The 12,152-nt window shown below is 36.8% G+C and overlaps 1 protein-coding gene across 5 annotated transcripts in view; it reads right to left on the reverse strand.

Moving 5' to 3' along the window:
* Positions 1–12,152, reverse strand: part of CFAP54 (cilia and flagella associated protein 54) — a 288,646-nt gene that overhangs the window by 52,329 nt on the left and 224,165 nt on the right. For all 5 annotated transcript variants that reach the window (XR_009265430.1, XM_058741709.1, XM_058741710.1 and 2 more), the window contains 2 exons: positions 3,320–3,493; positions 1,558–1,778 (listed from right to left, as the gene is read on the reverse strand). Coding sequence is in view for 4 of the 5 variants with exons in the window: in XM_058741709.1 (XP_058597692.1) it covers positions 1,558–1,778; positions 3,320–3,493 (395 nt within the window). In the remaining variant the exon portion in view is untranslated. The remainder of the gene's footprint in view (positions 1–1,557; positions 1,779–3,319; positions 3,494–12,152) is intronic.

The following is a 12,152-nucleotide window of genomic DNA, read 5'->3' on the forward strand; positions in this document are numbered from 1 at the left end:
GGCTTGCACCTGTCAGGCAAGTGACAATGATCTCCAGAGCTGATTATTCTGGGAGAATGTTACATTAATTATATTAAAAAAAAAAAAAAAAGGACAAGCAAACAGGGTACAACAATCTTTGATAACACTGCTGCCATTAGACATGTCACATGTACTTACAATGTATTCAAGGTTGTATGCTTGGAGCATCATGCTTAGGAAACGGGAACTTGTGGGCTGCCCTTACTGGTAAAGTACTCAAGTAGAGCCCCTTTCAGACAATATTTAAGAAGCCACACCTATTATTTTCCAGACTCTTACAAAATATTCACAAGAACACATTCACTAAAACTGTAGTTCTCAACCTTCTCATTCTCTGCCTTCTACGCCAAAACACCGGAGGCATCTGGGACACATGGCAGTAATCCTCAAATGTAGTCACAGTTTACTGAGGGGTGAAGCAGGATCTGGTGTTCGATGGAAATGATTTCATCCCACTCCTGTTGCTTCCTTCCCTGCAGAGGGCTGGACATTAACAGTATGTTCCTGGCCTTTCTGCCTCCTGTCACTCTCCTCCCCTGGAGAGCTACTTGACTGGTGAATTTGGGAAAAAAGAAATTTTGGATATGCACAGTTATGCTGGTTCTTCTTGGGAGAGAATGGTTTATAGGGAGTGAATGTTCTCTGCTCCTTCATGCAACAGATTTTAAAGGGGTATGTGTCCACACAGATTTTAAGGGGGCCCGTAACGACCAAATCAACCAACCAAACAAACAAATGTAGCTGGATTGGTAAAATCTGTCTACTTTCCTATTCACTATTAGGAAGGCCACTTACCAGTAAATATAAACCACATCCAACAATATCAACTTTATGACTCATAAGAGTAGGTATTTTTTAATCTCAAGCTCTTACTCTTTTATTTTCAAGTGATTTATAATCTGGGAGGAAACAGGGGTGTTGAGTATTGGGCATGCCAATACCCCAGTATCTGGAAACTAATTTAAAAAATCCTCCCCTGGGGGTGCCTGGGTGGCTTAGTTGGTTAAGCATCTACCTCTTGGTTTCGGCTCAGGTCATATTCTCATGGTTTGTGGGTTTGAGCCCATATTGGGCTCCACTATGACAGTGCAGAGCCTGCCTAAGATTCTCTCTCCCTCTCTCTCTGCCCCTACCCCGTTCTCTCTCTCTCTCAGAATAAATAAACTTAAAAAAATTATTATTGTCTACCCAATAACCTAGCTTTACTTTAGGTTCTCAATTTGGAAGAAATAACACTTTCAGGTCACTTCTCTGGGACAGACATACGGACATGTCTGGTATGGGCAAGTGTATAATCACAAAAATGGAAGCACTATATGGTGAAGTCCAAAGTCAAGATAATTGAAAATAAATGACTGATATTTTTTGTTTGGAAAGAATTCTATGCAAATGACTTACTTTATTCATTTCACAAATACATATTGGAAATTTACAATACACTGTGTCCACTTAAACTTTCTCACATGTGCTTCCTTCAGAAATATAACAGTGATTCCAAGAAGTTTTATAAAAATACATAATGTTTGAAAACAGTACCTTGACTGAGTTATATAAGGTTTTTTCTGAGAAAAATGTAGTTTCCACTCCTTGACATAGTTCTTTTGGAAATTCATCAATACAAGAGGAAGAATACAGCTGTAAAAATCTTTTAAGGAAAAAATGCATTTCCTTTTGGCGCAATATCAGCCCAGAGTTGAAAAGGGATGTGAGAAGTGTATCATCTGGCAAAGAAATTCCAGATCCTGGCTTTGGAGATGCTTAGGGAAGAAAAATAATGTAGAGTCACATTAGATAACACAATAGTCTCAGTATTGTTGGTATTTGCTCATTAGCCACTATCCCTGGAAATCACATCACCTCAGCTAGTGGCTGCCAGTGTAATTCCTCCACTTTTAAGCTTACATGCTAATGGGATTGTTTCTTGCCACAGGAATGAAAGAAAATCTCAGAAGGGTGTGAGGATATTGCTTGAAGTTCTAAGTCTTGACAATGCGAAAACATTCTATCTAGTTGTCTTCTTTGGGACTCACTTCAAAAACAGATCTTAAAGCAAGAATTGAGTTGTGTGCAATTTATTTGACAAGTGATCTCAAGGAGCATAAGTGAAAGAACAAACAAAGTGTGATGGAGAAAAGAGCCAATGAGAGTAAGTTAATGAATGGGCTGCAGCTGTGGACAATGAGGGCTCAGTCCTGCTGAGGGCCTTCTGGAAAATAACATGTAGAATTGTCTGGGACTGGGAAGCTGGAACGGTTGCTACCATTCCCGACCTCATTAGTTGAAGGTTACTCCCTCCCAGACGTGCGGAATCCCCGGCACTCTGGGCTGTCCTGACAGTGGGCTGGGCGAGTCTCAGTAGGTTCAGAAAAAGCCCAGAGCAGAAAAGCAGTAAAACGTGGGTGCTTGATGTGGCAAGGGCCAGCAGGTGAATTCAGAGGTGAGCGGGCTGATGTGGCACAGGCGTTGCCAGGGTGTGCTGCACTGGCTCACTTCCGCATCCTTTGTCACCGAACTTCTCTTCCTCTTGCCGTCTGGTGATGCACTCCCCTGACACTTCCTGGGTGCTTTTCTATCCCACTGCTAGTCCCTGATAACTGTGCTTAGACACTCCGTGGCAGCCTATTTGCTCTGCTGGCTCCTCCATCCCTGGGCCCTGACATGGGTCAAACTGTCTTTTCCGCCTGTTTGCACTGATGAACAACACTAAATCACCAATGTCATTGCCACAGAGAAAACACAACATACATTGTCACAAACACAATAAGGACTGACGTGAAGTAGATTATACCAGTTTTTCTGGATGCTCTTCTGACAGCATTAGATGATACAACAACAACAACAAAAAACTAAACAAAACAGTGCAATGAAGTTAAGTATCCTATCTGAAGCATGAATCTCTTCTCTTGTACATACTGAATACGGGAACATTCTCTCCTTAAAGCCAAAATTTTATCGTGTTCATTTTCTAAGCTGTCACATTACTATCACTCTGATTCTCGACTGTTTTGAGCCATGGGCCACACTGGCACTCTTGGGAAGCCCCTGGATGCCTCTTTATAATAACATTTTTAAATACATCAAATAAATAAAATACATAGAATGTCAAAGGAAGTCAGTTACATTGGAATACTATTCTGCCCAAAGATCTGTGTATCCCAGCTTAAGAGCCGCTAAAATTTTCATCTTCTGATGAGAGTGCACTCAAAAAGATGTCAAAAGTACTTTATGATTCTAAGAAACAGGACTTGAACAAGAAGTGGAAAGGAATGTGTTCTTTCTTAACACATCAAAAACCTACCTAGCAATTTGCTCATATTATTAATCCTTTGCAGATGAATATAGTAGCGCAGTAGAAGAATCCACGTAATATCCACTTTAGTCGGAGTCTTTTTTCTAGCATCTGTGTTGTCACACATGCCATCATTTTGATAAGAAAATGTACAGGCAGTCTGGAACACCACTTGGTAGTTATCTGCAAGTAAATAATAATAATAATAATAATAATAATAATAAGTGAAAAAAGTTTTTAAGACAAATACTATGCTTTCCTTGAAAAATAACCATATGTAAAAAAAAAAAAAAAGCAGAACCCATTAAGGAAAGATTGACACATGGGACTACATTCCCATTAAAAAACATTTTTGTATCATAAAAGACACCAAATGCAAAGTTACAAGACAAACCATTGACTGAGAAAAAATATTTATAACATGTATGAATTGTTTTTCTTGGGACACCTGAGTGGCTCAGTCAGTTAAGTGTCCCACTCTTGATTTTGGTTCAGGTCATGATATCATAGTTCATGAGATCGAGCCCTCTTTGGGCTCTCAGCTGACAATGCAGAGCCTGCTTGGGATTCTTTTTTCTCTCTCCCTCTCTTGCTGCCCCTAGGTGGCACGTGCATGCATGTACACGCACGCACACACACACACACACACACACACACACACACACACACAGTTTCTCTCTCTCTCTCCCAAAATAAATAAATAAACATTTTAAAAATGATCTGTTTTGGGGCGCCTGGGTGGCGCAGTCGGTTAAGCGTCCGACTTCAGCCAGGTCGCGATCTCGCGGTCCGTGAGTTCGAGCCCCGCGTCAGGCTCTGGGCTGATGGCTCGGAGCCTGGAGCCTGTTTCCGATTCTGTGTCTCCCTCTCTCTCTGCCCCTCCCCCGTTCATGCTCTGTCTCTCTCTGTCCCAAAAATAAATAAAAAACGTTGAAAAAAAAATTTTAAAAAAATGATCTGTTTTAAAATAAATAAATAAAATAAATAAAAATGATCTGTTTTTTTCTCAAATATGTATAGCACCTTGCACCAAACAATTAAAAAAAAAATCAAAGAGTCCAACAGAAAAGTGGGCAAAGAATTTCAATAGTCAACTCCTAGAAAAGGAGACTCAAACAGCCAAAATTTTAACATCACTAAAAATCAGAAAAATGCAAATTAAAGTGAGATACCATTTCCCATCTCTCCCTCGGTAGTTGATAGATATTAAAATCTGAAATAATAAATATTGATAACGGTGTGAGGAAACCAGAATTCTTATATACTACTTGCGAGGGCAACTTCTTGGGAAAGCAGTTTGGCAGGATCTAATACAACTGAAAATGCGGATACTCATGTAAGTGTACGAGGACTCTTGTGTAAGACATTTATGACAACATTGTTGTAATATCAAAAAAAATGGAAATTTGGAAAAATAAACAGAAGTCTATTCATTTGATGGCATGTAAAATGAATTAATTAGATTGATAAAGCAGAAAGTATCATGTAGTATCTCAGTTCAAGTTCCAGATGTACTTCTCACTGCTGTGTGATTTGACCCTGTCTGTTCCTTAGGTCTCTCTGGGTTTTTGACTTCCTGGGTTTTAATCTTCTCATCTTTAAAATGGGCATGATAAGGGTGCTCCTGGATTGATCTTCACAATGTATACCAAGTTAACAAGCAGGTGATACATAGAGTATACTACCATGTGCATACATTTGAAAAAAACCCAATGAAATATTTTGTATTATTTATGTACACACACACACACAGATATATATATATATATATACATAATATATATATATATATACTAATATATATATATTAGTATTTTATTAGGGTTGTGGTTGCCTCTGGGAAGGAAGGGAGGAAAGATGAATAGAATTTTTTATGGTTAATGGTCTATGTATGTTTTCTTGAATAATAAGATGAACCCCCATGTACTTACCACCCAGTTTATCAAACAATATTCTCAGTACTTTTGAAGTACTATGTAAGCCTTTCTCTAATCCCATTTCCTTCCTTCTTTCCTGCCTTCCTTCCTTCTTTTTTTTCTATCTCACATAAACTTTTTTGTTTGCAACCTTGCGTGCTAAGGTACACTTGCTAGTAACTTGCTTTTAAAAAGTTCCCCAAAAGAGGGGCGCCTACCATTTGCGTCCTTACAAGGCCCTCATGCTTGACTGACTATCCAGCTAATTTTTCCTAAAATCTATAAAGGCTTTGTTCTACTGCTTTCTAGTATCTGTCATTGCTGGTGCAAAGCCCGATGCTAGTCAGATGTTTATTACTCTGTATTTGACCATCTTCCCTATTCTGTAATGTTTTTAATAAACTCCTCATTATTTGTGGTGATTTAAAATTTCATTTTGCATCTAGGCCTAGATCTTTTCATTCACACTGCTTTTGGAACATAGAACGCCTTTTTGGTGTGAACCCTCGTCTCTCCTTTTGGTCTTGCAAAATATTCTTATATTTATTTCTTTGATGAAATAAATATAAGAACATACTGATTCTCTCAACTTGCTCTCTTTCTGCCTTTCCCTCTCCCTTTCTCTCTCACTCCACATATTTGGGCGCTTGATTTACAACAGATGTGATGCAGCAATGTCGTGAAGAAGGTTTGTCTCCTCAATACATGATTCCGGGTTAATTGTATATCATATGGAAAAAAAATTAATCTTGACTTTGGCCTCACACCATACACAAGAATAGATTCTAGGTGAATTACAGATCTATATGTGAAAAGTAAATTAAAAAAAAAGATGGTTAAGATAGGAGGGTATCTTTATAATTTTTGCAAATAAAAAGATTTCTAAAACTGAACACATAAAGTAGAAACCATAAAAGAAAACATTTATAAACTGGACAACATTAAAATTATGAACTTTGTATAATCAAAAGATACCACTAGCAGAATGAAAAGGCAAAACACAGGAGGGGTAAAAGATATTTGCAATACATATAATCTATAAAATGGTCATATCCAGAATCTCTCCATATTTCTAAAAAGAAAGACCAAAAACCCCCACGGAAACTGGGCATTATTCTTGAATAAGGAGTTCCCAAAAAGACTAAGCAAAAGCCAATACTATATATAATAGTGCCCTACAATTGTAGTCATCAGGGTAAACTTCAAATTCAAACCCCTTTGGGAAACTTCTTGGTAGTATTCACTAAAGTTGAAAAAATACATATCTATTAACCAGCAATTCTACTCCTTGGTATATACATAAAAATGTGTACAGGGATGCCTGGCTGGTTCAGTCAGTTAAGTGCCTGACTTTGGCTCTGGTCATGATCTCGCAGTTCATGAGTTTGAGCCCCGTATTGGGCTCTGTGCAAACAGCTCAGAGCCTGGAGCCTGCTTTGGATTCTGTGTCTCCCTCTCTCTCTGCCCCTCCCCCGCTTGCACTTTGTCTCTCATTCTCTCTCTCAAAAATAAACAAACTAAATTTAATTAATTAATTAAGAAAATTTTTAAATGTGTGCTTTGTGCACAAAAATGTAATGTGCAAGCATATTCATGGAAGCATTGTTCATGATAACCCCCAAATGTTTATCAACAGTAGAATGGATAATGAATTGTTATTATGTCCATCAAGAATGAACTACACAAATATAGTGTTGAACAAAAGAAGACAGATACAGAAGAATATAGACTATATAATTTCACTTACACAAAATCAAAAGCTGGCAAAACTAATCCATCTGTTATAAATTAGAAAGCAGGAAGGTTAAGATGTGTTAACCTTACTGTGGTAATCATCCATAATGTGTACATATATAAATCATTACATGGTATACATTAAACTTACACAATGTTACATGTCAATTATATCTCAATAAAGCTGGAAAAAAAGAGGGTTGGTAGGCAATGGTAGGGGGGATGATGTAGACTTCTGGATTATTGGATTTGTTCTATTTTTGACCCATGATGGTTGTATAGGTATTTCCTTTAGGATGTTGAATCAAGTTGTATCTTCATGACTTGTGTCATTTTCCATATTTATGTTATAATACAATAAAATAATTTTGTGGTGACTTCCAGCAAATGTGTCCTTATACTATTGGCATGTATCCTTCTCCTGGAAATCATCCCAAACAACACAAAACACAGGTAACAAAAACACAGATTCTATTTTCAGCGAATCAGGGAAGAGCTAAAACCCGAAACCACAAGTTGTATGGAATCATGCCCAAAGTAGCTGTCACCAAGTAGACGATGCAATGGAGACAGAGGATAACACCGAGATATAAATCTCAGGAAGAAATAGCAATGCATGCTTCTTGACAGTGAGGTGCACATTTTTAAAACAGTATTACAGTGCCTGCTAAGTTGAGGCACCTTAAGACCCATGGTTCACAGTTTAAAGAAAAAGGAACAAAACTTTGAACGTGTATGTGGTAAGCTCTTTAAAAGTCAAGAAAATTCTTTGTTATAGCTTTTCAAACTACAAAGGAAAAAATCAGTGAAGCATCATATAGAGTAGGTTATCATATTGTGCTGGCTGCAGAAATGCACACAAAGCCTACAGACTAATAAGTTGCCACAGTCGAATACGTGTCCTGAAGTCTAAGACCAAAACGTCCTGTTTGCAACAATCTCCACTGGTTGGAAAGTCAGCAAACAAATTCTAGCACTTTCCAATAATAAAATAACTTGTTGAATTAAAGATATAGCTGCAGGGGCTCCTGGGTGACTCAGTCAGTTAAGCATCTGACTCTTGATTTGGGCTGAGGTCATGAACTCATGGTCGTGAGACCGAGCCCTGCATCGGGCCCCATGCTGAGCATAGAGCCTGCTTAAGATTCTCTCTCCCCCTCTGCTCCCCTCTCGGTCTCTCTCAAAATAAATAAACAAACAAACAAATAAATAAATAAAAATAGATGTAGCTGCAAACATGAAGACTCTATTAACAGCTCCTCTGCACAGTTGTACTTTTGCCTTGCACATGCTCAAATCTACAGACATTGTTGGACATGTAGTTTTGGTTCTATTTGACAGCATCGGCACCCACTGTTCAAAGATCTCCTTGTATGTGAATGATGAGCAGTAATGCAAGTGAAATGTGTCGTGTTGAATAGTCTTTCTGAATCCAGTGGTTTATCCTAGAATAACCGTGTTGATGTTTGCACTGACGGTGCAAAAGCAACAGTAAATAAAACGGCGGTGCCTTAGCATGAACCTAGGAAGGCAGTGACACGAAACGTACTAGTAGTTCTTGCATTTTTCATTGCCACGCACTCATTGTAAAATGAACAAGTTAATTAAAGTGCCAGTTTCACTTAAGAATATCCCTGATAAAGCAGTAAAATTAATGTTATTAACTACTGACCCCGAGTACCCATCTTTTTCACATTCTGTGTGATAACATGGGAAACACACATCAAATATTTCTGCTTCATACTGAAGTGCAATGGCTGTCTTGAGGAAAAGCACTTCTGTGATTAAGTTGCAAACGAAATGCACTGCTCCACCCCCCACCCCTGCAGCCCACCCACTGAACAACTGAGGAGACAAACTGCTTTCAGACTTAAGTATGTGGCAAACGCTTTCTCACAAATAAAAGTAGTAGGTCTTCAAGGAAAACAACTGACAGTATTTGCTGCCAATGATAAAATTCAAAATTTTCAGTACAAACAGAGCGTTTTGGAAAATTTGTATATGCCACCAGGGGTTTCCCAGTGCTTAGACTTTTCTGATACGAATGGCAGTGATATTTTAAAATTTTGATTTTTAAAAATTGTCCAGTGAATTGCACCAACATTTGGAAGTTCTACATAACCCAGGAGTCACTATTTTCCAAGTGTCTAATACACGATGTAACAAAATCATGCCTGAGTAAAAGATCCATTCAAGCTGAAAGACTAATGTGTTTTAATGTAACAGGGTACAAAAAGTTCAGTGATGCTGCTTCAGAGTCTACATCGGAACTAACCTTTAAGAAACTACCACTTACCCAGGGTTGGTTTGGGACCAAAGAAGAATATCCACAATTATCTGAAAAGGCTCCTAAAATAATCCTCCATTTTCTGTCTACATATCTGTGTGAGGCTAGATTTTCTTCACGTATTTCAACCAAAATATTATCCTATAACAGACTGACTGCAGAAGTAGGTATAAGAGTCTAGCTATCTTTTATTATGCCAGACACTAAAGAGATTTTTAGTGTTCTTTATGCTAACTTGCAATGGATTTATTACTGTTCTTTTAAAATTAATCAATATGATGGGTATTGAAGAGGGCATCTATTGGGATGAGCACTGGGTGTTGTATGGAAACCAATTTGACAATAAATTTCATATATTAAAAAAATAAAAATAGAAAAATAATCAATAAACTTTAATTTTTCAGTCTTCTTTTTTTTTTGTTCATATAACACAAAGATTTTTATTTCTATAGTATAGATTCCCAAATTGAGATTAGTGGGTCAAAGGTGGTGTTTACAATTTTAACAGCTTTTGCCTGATTAATTCCCAAAAGGGGTTGTTACATATTACTAATTACTACATAAAGATTATATATCCCTGTCAGTCTTAATTTCTAATGTAACTTTATTTCTTCTATAATAATAGATTTGCCTAATTGTTATATAATGTAATTTGAAGGAAATTTGAAGTAAATTACATTTTTCTCCAAAATTATATATTTTACAAAGTTTTTCAAATTTATTTGCTTAGAGCTAAACAAAAAAACTCTAATAATTTAATTTCTCCATATCAGTGATTACTTTTGTCTTATCATTTATCATTTGTGGGGTTCTTTTTTTACTGTAATTTTCCTAAATAACTTTGCTAATAGTTTATTGTTTTTTTTTCCTGAAATTACAACTTTATTTTATTGTTTTTTTTCCTAATTTATTACATACATCTTGTAAAATGATACAAAATAACGCCAAAGTTACCTTTCATGTCAATTAGTTAAAATTGTTTAGCCAGTTGCCTATTGCTAAAAAAACCCAACTATCAAGTTTTAAAACAAAGAAAACCCAATTCTGTGTTCTATTTAAGAGGCATATTTAAAATAAGATTATTGAGAAAGGTCGAAAATAAAGAATGGGCAAATGTGTCCTAGAAAAACGTAAACAAACAAACAAAAGGAATATTTGTGAACCTACTATCAGATAAGCTAGCATTCTGGCCAAAAAGCACCAAGTGCAACAAAAGTGGAGCCTTTATCATGTTACAGGGTCTAATTCACAATAAAGATATGAGGTAGCGCAGTCTAATCCACAATAAAGGTAGCTCAGTCAGTTAGGCATCCAATTCTTGGTTTCTGCTCAGGTCACAATCTTGAAGTTTGTGAGTTGAAGCCCTGTATCAGGCTGTGTGCTAACAGTGCAGAGCCTGCTTGGGATTCTCTCTCTCCCTCGCTCTCTGTTCCTCCCCTGCTTGTGTTCTCACTCTCAAAAGAAATAAATAAACTTTATATATATATAATTTAAATAGAATCTTCATACCTTAAGTCACAGTTGCAACAATTAAAAACAATACTATAGCTATAAGACAAGAGATAAAATGATAGTAATAGTAAGAGACTTCTATTCACCTTTTCCAGGGGTTGTCAAACTATAGTTCATGGGCCAAATCAGGCCTATCCATGTTAATGTATGGCCCATGAGCTAAGAATGGTTTTCATACTTTTAAGTGGCTGAAAAAAGGCAGAAGAAGAATATTTTGTGACATGTCAAAGTTTTATGAAATTCAAACATCAGTGTCCATAACTAAGTGTCAGTGGAACACAGCCACGTCCATTCGTTTACATCCTGCCTGTGGTGCCTTTCACATCACAGTAGGAGAGCTGACTGCTTGCAACAGAGACGACAAAGCCTAAAATATTTACTATCAGTCCCTTTACAGAAAACGTGTACTGACCCAGACTTTGTTTACGAAAAATCAAGTGGAAAAAACAATTGGGAGATAATAAAGTAATAGAGAGTCATCAATAGCCTCCATACACAAAAACAACAATCAGTAGATATTCAATGAAAAAATTTTACAGTGCCAATAAAAAGTTTAACTATTTAGAAATAAACCTAACAAGAAACATACAAGATCTATTGGAAGAAAATGTTAAAGTACTCCTAAGGGACTAAAAAACAAAAAGACTTGAAGTAAAAAATATAGGACACGTAATATTCTTGGTTAAGATGACTCGATAACATAGAAATGTAAGTTATTCCTAAGTTAATACCTAAATGTAATGCAGCTCATAAAAACACAAGAGAACTTTTTTAACTAGGCAAGCTGCTTCCAAAGTTAAAAAAATAAAAGTCATAAAAGACAAACAATTTCGATAAGAAAGATTAGTGAGTGGAGACTCATCCTAATAGATATTAAATATAAGGCTATGATAATTAAAACAGTGTGGTGTTGAAGCCTGAATAGAACAGAGCAACAGGAAATGAATAAAAAGTACAGAAATAAGGCAGCCATCTGGAAAAACTAAATGTGTATCCATTTGTCATTTTTTACATATTCCAAATAGGTTTCCATAAATTATTAAAAGTCTGTGGGAGAACACACTTATAGTCTTAGAGTAGGGACTAGATCTTTCTGATATAAATCCAGAAGTTATCAAAGAAAAGATTAATAATGTAGCCCGGGTGGCCCAGTCGGTTGAGCATCTGACTTCGGCTCAGGTCATGATCTCGCAGTTCACGTTAGGGCCCCACATCAGGTTCTATGCTGACAGCGCGGAGCCTGGAGCCTGCTTCAGGTTCTGTGTCTCCCTCTCTGCCCCTCCTCACTCCTACTCAGTCTGTCTGTCTATCTCTCTTTCAAAAATAAATAAAAACATTTAAAAAAATGTTTAAAGATTAATAATTTATACTATTTTGAAATAGAACATTTCTT

The sequence above is a fragment of the Neofelis nebulosa genome, chromosome 8 (genome assembly GCF_028018385.1).
Source record: "Neofelis nebulosa isolate mNeoNeb1 chromosome 8, mNeoNeb1.pri, whole genome shotgun sequence".
In the NCBI taxonomy this organism is placed as follows: Eukaryota; Metazoa; Chordata; class Mammalia; order Carnivora; family Felidae; genus Neofelis; species Neofelis nebulosa.